The sequence below is a fragment of the Euleptes europaea genome, chromosome 8 (assembly GCF_029931775.1).
Source record: "Euleptes europaea isolate rEulEur1 chromosome 8, rEulEur1.hap1, whole genome shotgun sequence".
NCBI lineage: Eukaryota > Metazoa > Chordata > Lepidosauria > Squamata > Sphaerodactylidae > Euleptes > Euleptes europaea.
This window is the reverse complement of record NC_079319.1, coordinates 43102837-43124915: the sequence shown is the minus strand read 5'-3', so window position 1 is coordinate 43124915 and position 22079 is coordinate 43102837. Positions and strand designations below refer to the sequence as shown.

Genomic DNA, 22079 nt, shown 5'->3' with positions numbered 1-22079 from the left:
ATTTTAGTTTGTTCACTTGTTGCTCAGATACACGCAGCCAGACAACATAGCCATTTGAAGACCCTCTAGGAACCTCTAAAATCTCTATGGTAAACAAATGTTGATGGTGCATCCCTTCCAGGTTCCAACACAATTCCCCTGCACTTTCTCCAGCTGCACTGGTGGGCAATTGTATCTGAAGCCCAATGGCTGGTTTGGGAGGCAGATGTCTGGGGTTTGTCCTGAGCCACTGGCTGGAGAGTAGCACTGGGAGTTCCCCTGGCATTAGCTGCTTAGCAGGTGGGCCACCATGTTTGAGGATTCTCTACATCCAGGCTCTAGAATAATGCAGGTCCTGACAACTAATTTTCCATATGTATATCAGCTATTGGTAGACACCCATAAAACTAGGCTGCCAGTCATAAAGTAGCACTAAAAACATAAGTAGGATTTGGGCCCCAAAGTCCATGTATATTAGCCTTTATCATTGGGACACTGCAAGAGCTGTGCATATAGGTAAACCTGAACTGAAAATAAACCAGATATTGGCAGTCTCGGCAATATTCGGTTTTATTTTTGGCTGAATACCAAAACCTGGGAATCTGCCCAAATCCAAATAGGTGATTCCCAAAAAGTCTATAGATGTTCGGCTTTTTGGGTTTCAGCTATTCACCTTTGCTCATATGCACAGCTCTGTGTGTCTCTCATTTTTCTACCTTTGGCTGGTTTTGTTAGGACCCCATATTTGGGGCCATTTTAAAATAGGGGTTGTGTAATTGGAGCCAACTGGTCTGACCAACTTTTCAGGTACATCACCCAACAGAAGACTAGTCTGCATAGCAGAAGAGTCATTTAAAAGACTGGGCTCACCCAGTCCCGTCCAGAGGGATATACCCTCCAACTAAAAGAACTTTGAAGAAGCAAGGAGAATATTAATTTGACACCATTTATTTAATTTACTTCCTGATAACCACAATGATCTTATGCTTGCTGTGTGTTTCCTATGTTTGGTATTCTTGCTTCTATGTTGTTTATCCATAAAAAAATAAATTACCACTCGAGCCAAGCAAGTTTTCCACTTGGTCTAGGGACATCTTGGTGTTACAGTAGGCTCTATAGCATAGTTTGATTCTGCTAGTTTGTAACAACCAATATGTGGAATAGAATTTGTCACCCCTTGTTATCTGCAAGAGCAGTTCAAGTAAAGTATTTGTTTTTTTTCTTTAAAACCGTGGTTCACTGTTTCAGCTGGAAAACTTGATGCTTTAGAATGCCACTCTCACCTTCAATTAAGCTACTGCATTTCTTCCATTTTAATGCTACTGGCAATTGATGGAGTTACCACATATGAAAACATTAACGGTGAAAGCAGGAGTTATTTCTTCTACCTTCCATTTAGAATGCCCTTAATGTTAAAATAGCTGACATTTCCAAATTCATTTTAAAAAAACCTTACCTTCTTAGCTAGTTCATCAGAAGTTATGTTTGGATCATAAGGTATGGGCTCTCCTATATGTGTTCGAAACTTGACAGGAAAAAATCCATAAATAGGAACAAGTGGTAATCGAGTGCGCTCATACAGCCATCTCAATGGCCCTGTGTAATGAATTACAATTGGAGTCATATTTTGAGAGCTAGGGACAAATAAACTACGAATAACATAAGGAAGGAAATATTTTAAGAGAAGCTTTAGATGTATTGCTCAGTCAATTTCCCCCCCCAAATCTCAATGTGGGATAAGAAGATATAGTCAGCATATAATGTATCTTATTCCGAGATGGTAACACCCAGGGCCCAATCCTGTGGATATCCACCCAAGATGGCTGCTAATGTTTAAAAACCAGTCAATAGTGTCTCCTTTTTTGTATAATGTCTTCCTGCCACCCTAGCACGACAGGTTCTAAACATTTTCATATGTCTCAAATTGACTCTTACATTGTTTATGTTAGCATCTGATAGCTGTGAACACAGGAGAGAATGAGAAGTGCATTTGCAATGTACATGAACATTTTGGCCATCCTATTGTTTTGGGTTTCCCTGACTGCTTTGTAATGTAAAATTGTTATACCTCTGCATAAACACCTTTGCTCCATAATTGGGTAGCAGTTGACCATCATATCTAAAGTTGGAGTTCATGGAGCTAAAAATTTTGTCTTTCCTCAGTTGGTTGGAATAGGTTCAGTGCTTCTCACTGATACAAGAGGAGCATTGGGTTATCTAATTGCGAATGGAAACTGGCTATCCTGGTTGCTCATATTTGTAGCATCTTGGGTAGTATGAGAGAAGACATTTGTGAGCACTCAAAAACTAAAAGTAATTTTAAACCATTTTATTATTTGAGTATGTGCAATTTAGCTGTGTGAGGAACCTTGACTCCAAATGCTTTTTAGTGATGCTTCCCTGACCCTTACTCTGATGCTTTTAAAGATATTTTAGCTTCCCAGATTTGGTGAAATTGGGCTAGCCTGGGTCATCCAGGTCAAGGTTAATTTGCCCTATATTAGTTTCAGTTAATTTAATAAATTGCAGCTCTGGTTTTAAAACATTTTTATGCCTTTCCTTACACTTATGTGAAGGAGCTTCACTCCAGCACTCTGTGAACCAGGTAGCAGAAGTGTTAGAATACAATTCGTGTACATATGTAGACTTGGGTCACTGGAGTGTTTGCACAGATTAAAGGATTTCGGCCCATGGAGCACAGTTTTCATAACTCCCATTCCTGTTGTGGCACCAAATGTTCCCCCAAATGCTGTTCATTGGAAGCGATGTATTTGGGGCTGCAGTGGAAGGGGGGAGTGAGAAAGTTACAACTTACAAGTAGAAATTTCCAGGGATGCTTCAGTGGATCTATGCACAAATTTTTACATGGTATAAAGTATTGTACTGGCTACATAGAACTACCTACTTGAGAGAGGACATTTTAGAACACCTTTCAGGCCAATTTTGGGCATTTTTGTTTAAAAAAGCATATCACTAGGAACAATGGTATGCTTTCTCATGAATGCATATTTGCAACTGTAGTCTTAGTTTTTCAGTTGTTTAATATTAATTATGTATTAAAAAGGTAAAGGTCCCCTGTGCAAGCACCGGGTCATTCCTGACCCATGGGGTGACGTCACATCCCGACGTTTCCTTGGCAGACTTTGTTTACGGGGTGGCTTGCCAGTGCCTTCCCCAGTCTTCTTCCCTTTACCCTCAGCAAGCTGGGTACTCATTTTAACGACCTCAGAAGGAGTCAACCTCGAGCCTGCTACCTGAAACCGACTTCCGTCGGGATCGAACTCAGATCGTGAGCAGAGCTTTTGACTGCAGTACTGCAACTTACCACTCTGTGCCACGGGGTTCCTAAGATACCCTTAAATTAGATCACAGTGAAAACAATGAGCCGTTTATTAATGCATGAAAATGAATATAACTATCTGATTCTTTTTTAGTTTTATTAATTTTTATTTAGAGAAGTAGACACGACATATCTTTGGTATCCATTTGAAAAATAAATGACACTTAATAAACATTTTTAAAAGCTGGAGAGCCAGCGTGGTGTAGTGGTTAAGAGTGATGGACTCTAATCTGGAGAACCGGGTTTGATTCCCCACTCCTCCACATGAGCGGAGGAGGCTAATCTGGTGAACTGGAGTTGTTTCCCCACTCCTACACACGAAGCCAGCTGGGTGACCTTGGGCTAGTCACAGTTCTCTCCAAACTCTTTCAGCCTCACCTACCTCTGTTGTGGGGCGGGGAAGGGAAGGTGATTGTAAGTCACTTTGAGACTCCTTAAAGGTAGAGAAAAGTGGGGCATAAAAACTAACTCTTCTTCTACATAGAATTCAGTTGTGTGGTAGTTGCTACAGGTCTAGTGAAACTGAAATGCAAATATACCATATAAAAACTTCAATCTATACCACAGGAAAACAAAGAATGAAGCAAGAAAAAGATAGAAATTTCTAAATAGAATATTTATCTCAAAACAGAGAAAAGTTGAATATTTAGTCAAAGTCAAGATTCTTAGAAGTTAAGAAACTGCATATGGAACACTTCTTACATATATATCCAAGTGTCCTATACCCATCACGGACATTTTCTGTAAACATTGGGATGATGGCCTAAAATGGTAAATAAAAAAATAGTGAAACATTTCTTAAATTTATCTATGAATTAGGTTCATAATCAACTCTACTATTTTACTACGCAAAAATTAACTGGTTTCCTGTTATTTTCATTGTAAGTAGACACTCTGCAAAGTTTGACTGTTAGTCTATATATAAACTGTATAGGCTGTGTATATTTTAATGCCAAAAGTTAGTTTGTGAGTCTGGGGCAGTTTCAACAATAGTATCTCCTAAACCAAGCAGTTCACAAGAACATCCATCTCTGCCACATAACTCTGTACTTTAACTAGGCATACTGTGTAGCTTTCTTGGCTGACCCTCTCTGTGCCCATATTTTGCATCCTTCATCTTCTCTGGGAACGAGAGCAGAACAATTCAGCATCTCAGTACAATTTCTTCACTGCATAATAAATGCTACCTGTGTTTATGCATGGCCTCACTCTTTCTGTCAAGTTTTTGTATCTGTTGTACGGGTAATCAGTCAACATTTGTTGACAAATAGACAAAAGCATAAAAGTAGCTATTTGAAAAGTAATATAAGGGAGTGCATCTGACATTAAATTTAATGCACGGCTCATCAGAACTATTCTTCTACGTGGCAATGCATTCCACCAAGTCTTGCCATCTCAAGGTTGGGAAATTCTTGGTGATTTGGGAGGGGAGCCTGGGGATAGTGGGCTTTGGGGGAGGAAGTGAGCTTAGCAGAGTGTAATGCAATAGAGTCCAGCTTTCAAAGCAGCCATTTCCTCCCATAGAACTGATCTTTGTAGTCTGGAGATCAGTTGTAATTCTGGGAGGTCTTCAGTCCCCACCTAGACTGGTTGGCAACCCTACTTCCACCTACCCAAAGTTCTCACTGGATGCAACATATTAAAATTGCTATTTTTATTGTTTGTTTTTGAGTTATCCTATATCCTGTATTGTATGATAAGCATATATAATAAATAGGGTTGTCAGGTCCCTCTTCACCACCGGTGGCAGGTTTTTGGCATGGAGCCTGAGGAGGGCAGGTTTTGGGAAGGGGAGGGACTTTGATGCCATAGAGTCCAATTGCCAAAGTGGCCATTTTCTCCAGGGGAACTAATCTCTGTCGGCTGGAGATCAGTTGTATAGCAGGAGATCTCCAGCTAGTACCTGGAGGTTGGCAATCCTAACAATAAAGCAGCCTGTAGATGGCATTTTTTAAATAACTTAAGCGCCAGAAGAGTTTTGGCTGCCTGTTAAACAATACTCCCATGGGTGAGGCATCATCCACAAGGCCTGTAATAATCTTAACGTGTGGGGAGGTGTGCATTGGATTGCTGTGTGGAATGCAGCTGTGTAGGTATCCATTGAATTTTTTGCCATTGTTAGTGATGAACAACACAGCAGTCTCTTCTGAACTGCTCTTGCAAAATTTTGTGTGCCTTTGTAATTCTGCAAATGCTGAGCTAGCTATTTATCATTAAAAAAAACAAATCAGTAATATTTTGTTGTTTGTGTTATGCTCACTCTTCAAACAAACATGAGTGTTTCCTATCCTTTAGTTTTGGATATCGCACTATTGTAATTTAAAGGGGACTTGTGAAAGTATTGCACAAAGGCTAAAGTAAGATTAGAGTCCTGTTTTTCCTGCCTATTTAGGTTTGCACCTATAGAGTTATGCTAGTAGACAACGTTAACTGATTGGAATGCTGCAACCTTTTGTTTCTATTCAAAGTGAGATTGATTTCTTTGCAATTTCTATACTATACTTTTGTAATTTGGTTTCAGTGAACTAGCCAGAGCAAAATGCATCACTTTTCTTCCTGCAAGACAATTTGTTGTTATATTTTCATTGTTATGATGGGGACAATATATGTCATGCCTGCCCTCCTGTATATCCTCACAACAGTCCTATGAGATAGGCTGAGAGTGAATGACTGATCTAGGTTGAACTTCTTAATTGAGTGGGGACTTGGAAGATGGAATTTCAGTTTGGCACCATAGCCACTGCAGAGGCTGTCAGAGGTTCATAAATATGGTTGCTAGGTCACCAGAAGCTTAATTCTATCAAATTGGAAGGAAAGCTTATATAATGCTGCCACAGGAGTAACAGATTCTTACAAGTATCAACATCAGTGATACTTATTAGAGGGTATAGACCAAGAACCTATTCATATGTTGTTTTCTGTTTCTCCTCAGTAAAACCCTCTAGCCAAACATATGAGACAGTTTGCTTCTGTAGAGTAGGAAACAAGAAAACTTTGCTTTGCTGGCTACTGAAAACAAGTGTTAAAGATTGAACATGGTATAGCTCAGGGGTCTCAAAACTGCGGCTCCAGAGCCGCATGCGGCTCTTTGGCCTGTTGAGTGCGGCTCTCCGAACTTGGTTCGGAGCCCCTGCTCTTGCGCCCACTCGCGCCGGCAGCCGGGCTGTGGAGCCGGCGCGCCTGAGAGAGAGAGAGAGTGGGCGAGCTGGTGCGCTGTCTCTCCCTCCCCCCCGCCATGGAGAATGGCCGGGTCCCCCTTTCCCTTGCCCTCAGTGGTTGGGAGGCTAAAGCCTCCCCTCCCCTCTAGCCGCACAATTGCTGGGTGGGCAGCTCGGTGGTTCCTGCCCCCCCCCCCGCTTATAAGCTGTTGGGCGGGGCGGGCTTCCTTTGTAGACCTGACATCCGGCTGAGTCCCATTGGGAGGCCATGTCTACCCACTGGCTTTCTTGGCGGTAGACCTGCACTCCGAGAAGGGGGAAAAGTCCCCCTTCAGAGGCCTGGTCTACCAATTGGCTTCTATGGGCCTCCGGAGGCCAGGTCTACTGCCAAGAAACCCAATGGGTATACCTGGACTCCCAATGGGACTTAGCCGGAGGCCTGGTCTACCAATAGGCTTTTATGGCGGTAGACCAGGCCTCCAGACGAGGATTCCAGACGAGGAGGGGGAAATGCCAGGGACTTACAATTTAATTTTTATCAATAAACAAGATCACTATTAAGTACGATATCAAGTTTTATCAAGTTTTATTCAGTGTACCTATAGTTTAATTAAGACTTAAAACTTTAATTAAAGTTTATTAAGTTAATAAACAGTGTACCTACCTATATAGTTTAAGTTTAAGAAATTTGGCTCTCAAAAGAAATCTCAATCGTTGTACAGTTGATATTTGGCTCTTTTGACTAATGAGTTTGCCGACCCCTGGTATAGCTAAATGATATTCTCTAATACCACACTGATCTCAGACCTTGCTGTCCCCCTCACTCCTGTTAACTGAAACCTGAACTCTTCTCAGATGGCTCCATTTGTGAATAGATTCATAATTAGACACTTCTGCTTCTACATTATGGTCATCCTTCCAAATCTTTTGCTGGTTCAAAATTATTACTTGCATTAAGTAAGTGCAGCTTTAGATTTACAAAGTGCAAACATTATTTCATCAATAGTTTTGGGGGCAGTGTGGGGCCATGTTGTGGGTAGAGTATTAGTCAGTGGTCACCCTAGCAGATTGCCCCTGATCACATGAATAATTGGGAGTTAATGCCCAGCTCAGTTTAAATTAATAAATTAAGAAACATCTAAGCATACTATGTTTAGTTTGCATTTTGTTGTTTCGGGTGACTTATGATACCTCCCCCAGCTGCCAAGTAGGGGTTGCCAGGCCAGGGCATGGCCTGAATAGGAGCTTAGGGAGGCAGGGCAGGGAAGGTGGGGGGGGGGACATCACACTTGTGTTGATGGCATTTCCAGAAGCTACATCAACATGTGGTGCAACTTTCTAGCAATCCCCAGTGTCTCCCCTGCTCTGGAAGAAAGACATTGCACTTACTAGAGGTACTGCTACAGTATGTTACAGTACATAAGTGAAACATAATGCAATCACAGATATGACTTTTTCATGAGAATGGCCAAGTTTATGTCCGCTAACGTGAAATAACAGAAAATTGGCACATTAGTGTTTCAAACTGCAAACAGAACAACTTGCATGGTGAGAGCAAACTTGGACGAGGGGGGGTGTTCAATTGAATTGTCTGTACTTTGCATTACTAGGTTTATGCTGCTGATCTTTTTGTTTTCCTGTACCAGCAATATTTTCTTCTGTTCTTGCTAATAGTACTAATTGCTTAACTGTAACCTTATCTTGAATATTAACACAAGCTGAAGCTGAATGTGGACTGCCCTGAAAATATCATACCTAGGGTTGCAAGCCTCCAGGGGGTGGCTGGAGATCTCCTGCTATTACATGTGATCTCAAGGTGACAGAGATCAGTTCCCCTGGAGAAAATGGCCACCTTGGAAGATGGACTCTATGGCACTGTACCCCATTGAAGCCCCTCCCTTCCTCAAACCCCACCCTCCTCAGGCTCCACCCCCAAAATCTCCAGGTATTTCCCAACCTGAAGCTGGCAACCCTAATCATACCTCCTGCAAAATCTTTTGATATTTGCACATATAATTTACTAACAAGAAAGGGGCTCATGAAGACTTGCAGTATAAGGAAAAATCAAACTTTCTTCCTTACTTTTCTCCTTTGACCTGGTTGACATCTTCCCACCCAGTCCGTATTTCTCTTCTTGTCTTCTTCTTTATCAGTAGAAAAGAGTAAGAGAAGAAAAGAGTCCAGTAACACCTTAAAGACTAACAAATTTTCTGGCAAGGTATGAGCTTTTGTGAGTCACTTCTTCAGTTACCAATGAGGTCTCTATGAAGAGGTCTATAAGAAGAGACCTCATTTGGGATACTGTGTCAGTTCTGGTCAAACAGCATATCTGAAAAAGTGAGCCGTGACTCACAAAAACTCATACCCTGCCAGAAAATTTGTTAGTCTTTAAGGTGCTACTGGACTCTTGCTCTTTTCTACTGCTACAGACAGTCAAACATGGCTTTCCATCATGATCTTTTTTGTCTTTGTCAGGGCTACTTCTGAGATCCTTGGGGTGAAACTCATAGCAGGTGCAGGTGATGACACCAAATTATTCAGGATGGTGAAAAACAAGACAGATTGTAAAGAGTCATAGGAGGATTTCTCCTGTGGGTGAGTGGGCAACAATGTGGCAAATGAAGTTCAGTGTAGGCAAGTGTAAGGTGATATACGTTGGAACAAAAAGAATCCTAACTTTTCTACGCTGATGAGGTCTGAACTGGGTGAGATTGATTTGGAAAGAGATCTTGGGGTTGCAATGAACAACAAAAATGTCGATTCAGTGTGTGGCAGCCATGAAAATGGCAAACTCCATTCTAGGAAAGGAACTGAAAATAAAACTGCCAATATTGTAAGGCCTTTGAATAGGACTATGAATACTGTTAAAGTTCTGATCAAACAGGGTATTTTAGAGCTGAAAAAAGCACAGAAGAAGGCAACCAGGATGATTAAAGGATTGGCGCACCTTTCCTATGAGGAAAGGGTAATGAGTCTGAGGGGCATTTTTCACGGTAGATTTTGCTTTTGTTTTGCCACGGACTAAAAAAAAACACCACGATTTAAATGTTTTTTTCATGGCCGCGATTTATCCCTGTCAATTATTTGTAGTTTTGGTTTTTCATGGGAACAAAGCATGCTGTATTTGACAACGGTTTGGTCTGTCCCTTTTGCAGGAGGCTTCCCCTTCCAACAGGCTCATTGTTTATGCCTGCCCCCAGCTCTGCCCCAACTCCGCCCAGCAGATTACCTTGTGCAGTTCACCAGCCCCAGCGCAAAAAACAAGCACCAGTCCCTCTGGTCTCCTCCATTTTTCTTCCACCCTCACTCTGTTCTGCTTTTGGAACAGTCAGATTCCAAATTGGTGGGGGGAGGAAGCTTTCCTCAAAGCTTCCCTCTATTTTCTATAGGTGGGGAACCCATTGCCCTTTAATGATAGACAGGATTGGGGGGGGCAGGGAATCCATGTGCCCAGAGAAGTGTTTAGCTGAAAGTGGGAATGGCGGGGGGGGGGAGGAAAGAAGGCTCCTGGCTTGCGCGCCGGCCATGATCTGGCCACATTGCATCGTGAGAGACAGGAGGGCTCCTAGCTTGCGCACCAGCCCCGATCCAGCCAGTGTGCATGGGGGGGGAGGAAAGAAGGCCCCTGGATTGCGCATCGGCCATGATCCAGCCACATTGCATCATGAGAGACAGGAGGGCTCCTAGCTTGCGCACCAGCCCCGATCCAGCCAGTGTGCATGGCGGGGGGGGGAGAGGAAATAAGGCCCCTGGATTGCGTACCAGCCATGATTCGGCCACAGTGCATCGAGAGAGAGGAGGGAGATAAGAGGAGGCTGGCCGCCCCTCTTCAGAAGAGTGATGGGAGGGAGTTTCGCCTTGGGTTTTCCGCTCTCAGGATGCACATTTTTCCCATCCGATTTCTCAAAAATCCCCCCTCCCCTCTGGGGCAGAGGGGCCAACAGCCCCTTCCCTTGAACATCCCCCCCCACGGGTCCAGCTCCCTAGACTGAGCTGCCACCACCACCCCAGCACGCGAGGAGCACATGGCGTGGCCCCGCCGGTCTCCCCCTGGAGCCGTCCATCTGACGTCCCCCTGGGCTTGGAGGTGTGGGCCCAGCTCCAAGGCCCATCCCGGGCGAGGGGCGGGGAAGGCGTGCCGCCTGCCCGCCCGCCAGCCTCCAGGACAGAGGGAGAGAAGTGCCAGGACTCTAGGCAGGCAGGCAGCAAAAGGGGTGGTAGTCTTGTCCGAGCAAGAAACTCCCCCAGCCAATCACCGTTCTTGGAGGAGGAGAAAGGAGACGTCCCGGGGAGCAAAGCAAACATTTTTTCATGGGCATCCACACAACAAAACACGCGTTCACAGGAAAGATCGTCTCAGAAGTGGTTTGGATTGCCTCTCTTTTAACCCGGCTTATTTTGCTCAGTGGGGGAAAACACGGATCTGCAGTGAATAACCAAAATATGACTCTGACACAAATCAGCGTCGAAACAGCAGCAAATCTCCATGAAGAATACCCCTGAGACTTTTCCGTTGTGGGGAAAAACACCTGAGGGGGACATGACAGTAGTTTATAAAATTATGCATGGGGTAGGAAAGCAAATGGAGGGAACTTACTCCTTTTCTTACAGTGATGATAATAGCACTTAGAGGCACCCAATGAAGTTGATGGGCATGAGATTCAGGACAGACAAAGGAAATACCATTTTATTCAATGAGTAATTAAATTGTAAAATTCCTTGCCAGTGGATGTAGTGATAATCACAAATAAGGGTGGTTTTAAAAGGGGAGATTCATGGAGGATAAGTACATGAATGTCTACTAACCATGATGAGTAAAGGGAAACTCTATATTTAGAGGCAGCAAAGCTCTGAAGACCAGTGTTAGAAGGCAGCATCAGGGCCTCTGTTCCCTGTTTGTTGGTCCATCAGGGAAACGGGTTGACTGTAATGTGAAATAAGTTGCTGGAGTAGATGAATCACTGGACTGATCCAGCAGGGCTCTTCTTAAGTTCTTATGCAGTTGCTATGGCAGCCCATAACTCTGGCCAAACTCTAGTCAGGGATTTGTTTTTCTATCTTTGCATGCATAGACATTACAGCTATGTTTATTTTTATAAATACTTATTTTATATTTTTCTGTAAACCTAAGGGATCCCCATTTTCCATAGGGGCCAGAGCTTGGCTATCAGATATTGTGATAATGATCTTCATGCTCCTTCTATTCTTCACAGACTTGGTATGCTTTTTTATTGCATTAGAATCAAACAATACACCATTTGCTTGTTCATACCCTTCCACAGGCTAGATCAGTATTGCAACGCTCCTCCAAATTTTCTTTTAATTCTGCTAAAACTCTAGTTTTATTTCTTTTAATGAGGCTGGTATTTATTCTTATCAGTCTCCCAATTTATTTTCACCCTTACTTCAACCCTCAGTTCTGCTGCAGTGCTCATATCTTGTTTTCCTTTCTTTTTTATGATTATCTACTACATTGCACCTGGCTTTGTAATCATGAACGATGCTGGACTAGTCACTGTTCCTCTGAGCAAAGCTCCATTATGCTGATTTTTGGAGGTGAAACAAAGGGCGATATGTCTATTAGTGTGTGAGAAATTTATTTGTATGTGGCCATAGGCCTTCACAAAACATCATCCACAGATATGCCTATTAGTTTCACCATATCCCTGAGCATGTGAATGTAATTCTGGCCACTCCTTGCTTACCAAAGTATGTTTTTGTCACACCCTCCTCAAGAGCCCAAGAGAACACGTCATTCTCCATTTCATCAGTATTCTCCCAAGAGTTTATCACACCATCTCTTATATTCTCTTGATTCTTCTAGCTCTTGTCCTCATGTACCCTCTTATTCTTTAAGCTTTACTCAAGCGAATCTTCTGACAAGTACTCTTAGTTCCTTAGTGTCTGGTTTGTGGTTATGTGCTCCAATTTCTACCTAAACTTGGAATTTTAGTATAAATTTGACATGGAATTAAGTGGCTGATGTTTGCAAACTGAAATCAGTGCTCTGTGCAGTTCGTTTGATAAGATCCTTTTCAGAGCTAGGGTTACTAATGTTGCAGGGTATATATGTAGGGTGTGCTATGATCTTATTCATAAAAATAGAAGAAATGACTGGAAAATTTTGAATTTTATAACTTCATTATGGTTATAGTCACTGGTAAATGGATGCTTTAAATTAGGCTTGTCCAAACTGCGGCCCCTAGGCCGCATGAAGCCCAGGACGGCTATGAATGCAGCCCAACACAAAATTGTAAACTTACTTAAAACATTATGAATCAGCTATCGTTAGTGTTAGTGTATTTTATGTGTGGCCCAAGACAGTTCTTCTTCTTCAAATATGGCCCAAGGAAGCCAAAAGATTGGACACCCCTGCTTTAAATGCAGCCACAAACTTCTGATCTTTGGAAAATGAGAAGAAAGTGTGGTCTCTGAATATGTACTGCTCATATTAAGCATATGATCATGGGTTCAAATTTCATTGGGGATAGGGAACAGGATTGTTAAACTATGCATGGAAGATTATTGTGAAACTTACTGCAATCCTAAACAGGCCTACTTAGGTCTATTCAATGGGTTTACTCTCATGAAAGTATTTTTAAGACTGTGCTGCTAATTTCTAGATAAGGCTTAATTTTTTCTCAAGCATTGTTTCCTTTTTAAGGAAACCAGGAGCTTGACAATAAGGATGGGTTACCTCAAATGGAAGACGGTCTTTGGGTTGTGGCCCTTGTCTTAAGCCCAGTTTAATTTTCCCTCTTCCAGTAGATGTGAAATAAAAAATTTAAGTAAAATATGTGTACTCTAAGAATGAGCCTTTATGGAAATACTTTATGGAAATACTCACCACTTTAGCATCAATAGCTAGCTGAGCAAAGCCTGTACGTTTGCCCCATAGAAGTTTGTAGCGTCTGTTACTAAACAAAGCTTCTCGAACTCCTCCTGGTGAAATACCTAATAAATTGCCATTCTTAAGAATGTTCAGACATTCTTCTCTTGGACCTGTTGTGAAATTCATTATCCTTAATAATGTTTTTAAACCTGAAAGAAATAAAAAAAACATGAATTTTTACAATACAAAACATACACACACACACACACTACACAGATGATAAGAAAACGTTACTTAGGCCAGAGGTTCTTATATAATGCAATCCTAAACAGAGTTACACCCCTCCAACTCAAGTGGAATTAGAAGGGCATAACTCTGTTTAGAACTATATTGATAATTTAGCAGTGTTTAAAAAATTCAGGGCACATTGTTCATTTTACTTTGTTTGTTTCTTCCTGTTGTTAAGGCTATTCAGTATCATTTATTATATTGTGTATTAAATTCCATTGCTTGCAATGGGAAAGGCATTCCTGGTATTTTTCTTTTTTAACCAAGTATTTTAGATGTAAAGGTACATTTTTAAAACAAAAATGAAACATACTTGCCAATCTCCAGGTACTAGCTGATAGAGATCAGTTCACCTGGAGAAAATGGCTGCTTTGGCAATTGGACTCTATGGCATTGAAGTCCCTCCCCAAACTCCTCAGGCTCTGCCCCAAAAACCTCTCGCCAGTGGTGAAGAGGGACTTGGCAACCCTATTGCCAAGGGAAGCTAAACTTTGCCTTCCACCAACTTCTTGCCTTGCTGTTAGCGTTGTCAACCTCCAGGTGGGGCCTGGAGTTCCCTGGAATTACAACTGGTCTTCAGAATGCAGAGATAAGTATTTCCCCCGTGCAAGGTAACCAGAACATCCCCCCATGGAACAGTAAGGAGGGAATAGGGTGATTTCCACCTCCCTCGAGTATCATGTGATTGTATAATTATTACATACTACAAACTAAACTATACAATTGATTTAGTATGTCAATATTCCATAAACAATGCTCTGGGAGGAAGGTATAGAAGGAGGGCCCCAAGACTGATTTTGCCTGGGTCATGTGTTGAATAGAGGCTAGAGGATGATGTGTGTGGTACTGGATATAATGATTCTTGTACTTGGCTATAAGGAATCAGAAAATTTGTCCAAAAGCATTATTGCAGCTGACTCATGAAATTTTATGATCTTTTAAATTAATTCAGGAGAAGGTGAGTTACGTATTCCCTTGATGTCTGAAGAATATATTAAATTCTGCAGAAGTTTCTGTTTGAAATAATCCTACATACTTTTGTAACAGGTTTCTAAATGGAAAGAGCTCTGTCAGTCTGAGAAGACAATACTAACCTTGATGGACCAATGGCCTGATTCAGTATAAGGCAGCTTCAAGTGTTCATATAACAAGAATAATCTTTCATAACCTCCATTCACAACTATACTTTTACACATTATCTGCCTAAGTGTACAATGAGCAAGGTAGTTCTTGGCCTACAGATGTGTAATATATTTTCCGTAGAATTCAATATTGCCTAAATTTGGATGTGTGTTAAACTTTTTAGTTGGTTTCTCCTTTGGATAGATTTCCCTTCTTGTTGGTAATTTTAACAACTGAAACTGGAAAAAATGATAATCTCTAAGAAAAAAGCACATATTTTGTTTAATCTGTGATCCTTTAGCAGTAAAAGCTTACCTGGTGATCTAAAGAGAAAGTGATCGACTACTGAATAACAGCGTTGCCCCTTCTTAATAAGTCGATCAGCAAAAAAAAATGAGTAATCAATAGGGATAGCTCCATGGTAGTAAACAATGAGACCTGGCCCTTGTGGTATTTTTTCTGTACCGTGAATCTCATATCCTGTTGAAAGAATAATGTAGAATATTGTAACCAGTAAATCTGACACTAATCCTCATTGATATTTAACAAGTAGGAATTATTTTTATATGGTATGGGTTGGATCCAGCCACTTTTCCTAATATCCCTCTCTACTATAGCCTGCTGTCCATATGCTTTGTCCGTGCAAATCTAGTGAACCACAGCATAGCCTTTTTGGGTACTCAAAGGGAACTCAACCTTCCCTTTTCACTGGCAGAAAAGCTGGTTGGATCCAATGCAAAGTCTTCAAAAATCTTCATAAAAATGAATGATAAAAATACTTAAGCCAAATATAGTTGCTCCAATGGACAACGATATGGGGTGGGGGACAATTCCTATCCTGCAGGCACTGGGTTGCCACTGGCTTGACCCTGCTATCAACAATGCTCCTAGTGCCGTCAGAATAAAGTGTTCCTAAATGCACACTTTCTCTTTTTGGTGTAGAGAAGTGAATGGTAGCTAATTTCCCCAAGGGGTTAACACCCCCCCACACACACACCAGATTAGCATGCTTGGGAACAGCTGGAAGTAGAAGAAGATGTGATCCTACTCCACCCTGCAACTTAATACACAGTCGCCACTGAAGGGAATCCTTCAAGGAAAGTTGAGCCCATGGCAATATTTTGGCCTTCTCTCAAGCATCCTCCTGCTACTCTATACTGGAAAGCAAAGATGGTATAGAAAATTGTATGCCTAGAAAATATTTTCTGGAAATTTCTATTTGCTCTTTTTTTTAAAAAAACCCAGAATTTAAAGATTTTGAACTTTACCATGCAGTATTTTTCCAAGTCCGGTGAGCCCGTGAGCAATAATTAGTCTGGCATTGTCCCACGATGTACTAGAATAATCATTGCTTAGTTTGTTAACTTTCTGATATATTAGTACGAAAAATGCACTAGTATAACAAACACCAGTTAGAATAAAGGGGACAGTAATTGAAATGACTGCTAAGATCATTGTCAAGTTTACAACCATATGAAGAATCAGGAAACCATCAATACTTGTCCATTCTCCTAATAGATAGGATGTGAAATCTGGCACTGAAGTAAAAGTTTCATTTCTACTTATCATTTCCTGTTCAAAAGAGAGGAAAAATACATTTAAAATTTATTCATATTATTATGGGTGGTGACTTTAATAGTGTTATTAATTTTAAAACAGACTGGTCAGTTACAAATCCCCAAACCCCATCTCTTCCTAAAGCCTTTTAAAAGTCTCGGTGTCACCATCACCTTATGAATGCATGAAGAGCACCAACTAGACTTGTCCATGGAAGTTTGTTTCCTTTCTTTGGCTTTTGTTGCTAAATCCAAAAGGGAATGTTTAATTATTAGGTTGTTTCATATGGTTTTATTTCTTTATTGTTTTATTTTGTTAATTATTTTGCTTTCATCATTCTATTTTGTAATTATTTCCCGTTGGTTTCAGTGGAAGGCCCTCCCTCTTCTTGGGTCTGTACCATCATGGTGGTCGATCCACATTAGGCAAAACTCAGGGGAATTGCAGTATTCCCCTAGGACATCCACATTCCAAAATTTCAGATAGATATAATACATAAACAGTTATTGAGGCAATGAAAGGTGCACATGTTTAACATTAACATCTGCGGGAGAACTGATAGGTAAGATTTCAAACACAGTAACAGCCAGCGGTGTGCAGTGAGTTTTTAGAGCTGCAGCTGTTAGCATGAGGAAGAAGCAGACTGGGCATTTGGTGGCAAAAGGCGGGAAAGGCATCTGGGTAGGCAGGCAGCAGCAGATGGACTTTGAGGAAGATTTGCTTGGAGAACAGCAGGCAAGCAGGAAATGCAAACTGCAAGGGAAAATTTGGCAAAGCAGGGCAGCCATTGGGAGGAAAGCAAATGGCAACGTTCTACCCCATATCCTTCAGAATTGGAATACCTCACACATGTATGTAATTCTAGTGGCTACAGCTTGCAGTCAATGAAGAAAGCCCAGAGCCTCCTTAGCTTGCTCTATGCCCTTATCAGATAAAGGCTGGCTGTCTTGTAAAAGTGAAACTAGTAGTTAAAGAGAGGCAAGACTGCAATAATGAAAGAAACAAGAAAAAGAAGAAAAATCAGAGATTTGTTATAGGCTGGGGTTTTTTGTTTGTTTGTTTTGCCATCAAGTCATATCTGATTTATGGTGATCCCTGGTGGGGTTTTCAAGGCAAGAGGCATTCAGAGATGGTTTGCCATCGCCTGCCTCTGCATCACGACCCTGGTATTCCTTGGAGGTCTCCCATCTAAATACTTCCCTAGGTCAACCCTGCTAAGTTTTTGAGAGATCGGGCTAGCCTGGGCTATCCAGGTCAGGGGGAATTTGTATTATCTTCATATTATTCATAATTACGAAACTTCCAATTTTTGTCATTGTAACTAATAACTAAAGTTACACACACATCTACTCTTTTACCCAGATGTTATGGCCTATTCCTGATTTTCTTCCTCCTCACAAGTCTTATTTGAGGATCTTTTTATCTTTATTAGGGTTGCCAGTTCCCTCCTCGCAACTGGCAGGAGGTTTAAGGAAGTAGGGTTGGGCGCTGATCAATGTAATCTATGCGACGATGTCATGTCCTGGGGGGGGAGAGAACTGTGGTCCCAGAGAAAGAAGCAGCCCCAAACAACCACCCCAACGTGGGGAGCACCAGTGGCCAAACAGGCTGGCAAGCCATGACGCTCATTTGTGTCGGGCTGGCCGGCGCCCTGTCCTCCTGCCTCACTGCCAAACTGCTGATCAGGAAAAACAGCTGATCAGTGGCAAGGCTCTGGGATAAGCGAGAAGGGCCACTGGAGGGGGAGAAACAAGGCAACTCACGGCAGCAGCTGCCCAGGAAGCCTGAAGAACCAGTCCAGCCCTGGGGCCTCCTCCCAGGGAGGGAGGCAGCAGGTAAGCTGGGTAATAGAGATTATCTCTATTAGTCATCCTCCAAATTAATTAGGATATGGGCCACTTATGATCCCCTCTTGCTGGAAAATTGAGGAAGAAGTAGAAGCATCTATCCACTGTGGTGGACACATTGGTCTGACTATAACAGAGAAATGTATAAAGTACTGCAGTACTTGTAAATCTGGAACCTTTGACATTTTTATTAGTATAAACTCATACACAGAAGATAATGAAAGCCTTAAATGATATATGGTAACAGCAGTAAAGAGCTTGTCTGTTAAGAGAGAGATCTCCGTAGAAGAATAGAAAAGCAACATATAGGAGATGACTATTGTCGCAAAATAAGACATAATGTAAGAAGTAAAAAAAAAGTTAAACATTAAAAATGACAATTATTATCTAAGGGGGAAAGCAGCACCATTTTCTACAAACAATAATGAGGAATATAACTGACATAACTGATAAAACTAATGGAAATAAAATTTAAAATTATATGAATTCATACCTGTCTAGACATTTCTTCCACTATTTCTCTGTACAACTCGTCTTTCCTGTGTTGTAGGGGAAGTTGCAGAAGTCCATGTATAGGCCTACATTTATAGAAGTGATGTGTATTGAAATGCTGAATACACGTCGCTCTTGGCTTTATTGGAACCTAGTGTACACCATATTACCCCCAGTATATTTTTAATGAGTTTAGGGTTTATTGTTATTTATAATCCACTTTTCTCACAGGGACTCTCAAAATGGATTATACAGATTAAGTTAATACAATCAACAGGATTGAACATCCAATAAACAATGCAATATGATTAGGATTGTAGAAATCTGGAACCAAACAGAAATCAGAAAAAGAGCTGAAGCAATATGTAAGTATTCACATGACACATTAAATAAAGTAGGACCCTACTTATAGAACAACAGTATGAACTATACACAGTAGTACAGACCACAGTCCCTAACCCTTTACACAAGTAGGTTTCTGAACTATTTTGTTACAGTACAACCCTATTACCTGTGTAAAAAAAGCCTTCATGAATAATTCTGTTTGGTATAGTTCACAGAAAGTCAGGGGAGTGGGAGCCTTCCTGACCTCATCAGTGTTGGAACAGGCAATGTCTGGTGTAGAAAGAAGAAGAGAAGACCCTGCAGGGGGCAGCAAGAAGGCAGTTAGGATAGTGGAGTCAGCACTTTCTCTCCTGTTAAGTGTCATTCCTTACTTACTTATTTTAATGATACTGTTCATGTGGCCAATTCGGCCCTGGACAATGTCACACTGAGTGTGTCATTCCTTGTCTGTCTCCAGAGTGCTACTTTTAGGGCAATATCCTGTTTCTTCTTGGAAGTTCCACACTTGATCTCTCTCTCTCAGCTAGCAATATAGTTAGGATACCATCTCTGACTCCTCTTCAATATCAAGTATGTTAGTTTCTGAATAAACGTTTATCTACACTGTAATCAGGTTGTGCACTTTTGCTGTGTTAATTACTCTGCCAACGGGTTTTGGGACACAGTGAAGCACATCTCTGATTAAAGGTAGAAAGATCGCCAGAGGTGCAAGCAAGAACAAAGGAACAAAGATGGTGGCCTCCTGCGGTGCACAACATGGTCACTGGATCAATAGGCTCACAGAGAGCAACTAACAAATTTGGAGAGACAGAAGACTGAGCATCCAACTGAAGGTGCTGAGCAACAGGCTACATGGGATTTACAAGACAACCAGGCAAGAGGTGTGATAACCTCTGGTTTAATAGATAGACAGCTATTAAGCTAGATAAGACAACTACCAAGTCTGTATAGGCAGAATTACAGAGGATGTGCAATATCCTCATTAAGGAGCCAGGTGTACCTTCAAAAATTGTTTTTTAGCATAAGAATGCAGGAAAGTGCAAATCTCCAAGAAAATCTTGACAAAAAACTTGATTTAGCTGAACAGTTTACAGCTGCAGGAAAGGAAATTCCAGGTGAGGATATGCTTGTATTAATTTGAATCAGCCTGAAAGAATCATATGAAAATATTGTCCATGCTGTTGAGGCCAAATACACTTTGTCACTGCAAACTATTATCAATTAATTAAGCAGGAATTTAAAGGATTTGAAGATGGGCAAATACTCTCAATATAAACAACAAAGGGGAGATAAAGTGCCTACTGTTGTGGGAAACGAGGCCACATCAGGAGAAACTGCCCATCAGGCACTAACCAGAGGAAAGCCTTTCCTAAAGAAGGAAGGGGGAGCAGCAAAAAAATCTCCAATTGAAGTTAAGGAGCAACAGATAAAGAAATGTTTTATATTATCACCAGGTGGCACAAAAATGGATATATGGTTTATTGATTCCAGCACTAGTTCACATATGTGTGATGATTGGGATTTTTAAAAAAATGCTAGATGAATGAAAGAAAAATTAAAAGTTGCAGATGGAAACACTGTGTTGGGCGGAAGGTGTGGGCACTGGGACAATAAAATGCAAGCTTCCCAGCAGTGAAACTGAGGGATGCTTGTTACTAATTGCTTGTATGTGCTGAAGCTAGCGAATAACTTTACCTCTGAAAAAAAGGAATGATAGTATCTTTTGGAAACAACTATTTTTATCAGGTAGAGAGGTGAGTGAATTGCAACTGGGATTGTGAACCAGGATTTGTACTCTTGAAGTTTATATACAGAAAGCAAATTTTGCAAAATCACAAAACCTGCTCTAGGGTGTGGCACCAGAGGTTGGAACAATTATGCATATACTCAATTTGAAAACCACAATTTAACTAAAAGCACGCAAATGTGCTGATGAAGAGAAGTGTGTGTGCTGCCTTAAAAGAGAAGGGAACCAGACCTAGCTTTAACAAGCCGCATGCCACAAGTCAAACACAACGCCACCCAGAACTGATACACAGTGATATTAGTGGACCAATGAAAACTCAAACCCTAGTGGAAATAAATATGTGCTAACCTTTATTGATGATTTCTTAGGATACACTGTATCCTACCTTATTAAAGAGAAAAAGTAAAGTGCTAAAAATTTTTAAAGCTTATGTGGCAATGGTCAGTAACAGATTCCAAAGAAAGCCATTAGCAATCTGCACTAATAATGGAGGGAAGTACATGGAACATGAGATGAGGAATTATTTGACTGAACAAGGAACAGAGCATCAGCTTACAGTCCCATATACTCCAGAGCAAAATGGTATAGCAGAAAGGAGAAACCACTCTCTCACTGAAATGTCTAGATGTATGCTCCTTGAGGCAGAACTACCTGACAAGTACTGAGGAGAAGCAATCAACACTTCTACCTACCTACAGAACAGATTAAAGGTGCAAGTAGTTCACCATTTGAACTGTGGTATGGGCACAAACCCAGCTTGAATCATCTAAGAGTGTTTGGATCAAAAGCCTACACTTCATTTCTAAAGAGAAGCTGACCAAAATGGACCTTAGAAGCCATTTTTGTTAGCTATGCACTGAATTGCAAAGGATACAGAATCCTCAACCCAAAATCAGACAGTCAAGATCTGCAATGTGGTCTACACTGATGAAAGAGAGAAATCAAGCAACATGAAGAAAGTAGATATCAGTGAATCTACACCAACAGAGAAAAATGGAGTACAGCAAATAGTGCATCTAAGAGCAATAGACAACACACATGATACACCTGCAAAACTTAAACAACCAGAAGGGGATGTAGAACCATGTGTCAGATGGTCAGCCAGATCAAACAAAGGAGCACTACCAAGGAGACTTTCTTATCTAGCAAAGGCAGACGTTATACCTGAGCCTTCCACATGAGAAGACATAGCATGAATGCCTGCAAAAGAAGCAGAAAAATGGAGAAAAGCTGCAGAAGAAAAGACAGAATCTCTGATAAAAAACCAAACATGGACATTTGCAGAACTATCACCTGGGAAGAAGGCAGTAAGATGCAAATGGATTTTCAAAATGAAGCATGATGCAGAATGGGAAGTACAATTGGATTTGAC

At 41.2% G+C, this 22079-nt stretch overlaps 1 protein-coding gene across 1 annotated transcript in view; it reads right to left on the bottom strand.

Annotated features, from left to right (window-relative positions):
• Positions 1-22079, bottom strand: part of LOC130482101 (transmembrane protein 68-like) — a 48270-nt gene that overhangs the window by 2246 nt on the left and 23945 nt on the right. Inside the window, exons 7-12 of the mRNA XM_056854916.1 lie at positions 18617-18662; positions 15988-16291; positions 15035-15199; positions 13325-13518; positions 4022-4082; positions 1436-1575 (exon numbers count right to left, since the gene is read on the bottom strand). Of these exons, the coding sequence (XP_056710894.1) occupies positions 1436-1575; positions 4022-4082; positions 13325-13518; positions 15035-15199; positions 15988-16291; positions 18617-18662 (910 nt within the window). The remainder of the gene's footprint in view (positions 1-1435; positions 1576-4021; positions 4083-13324; positions 13519-15034; positions 15200-15987; positions 16292-18616; positions 18663-22079) is intronic.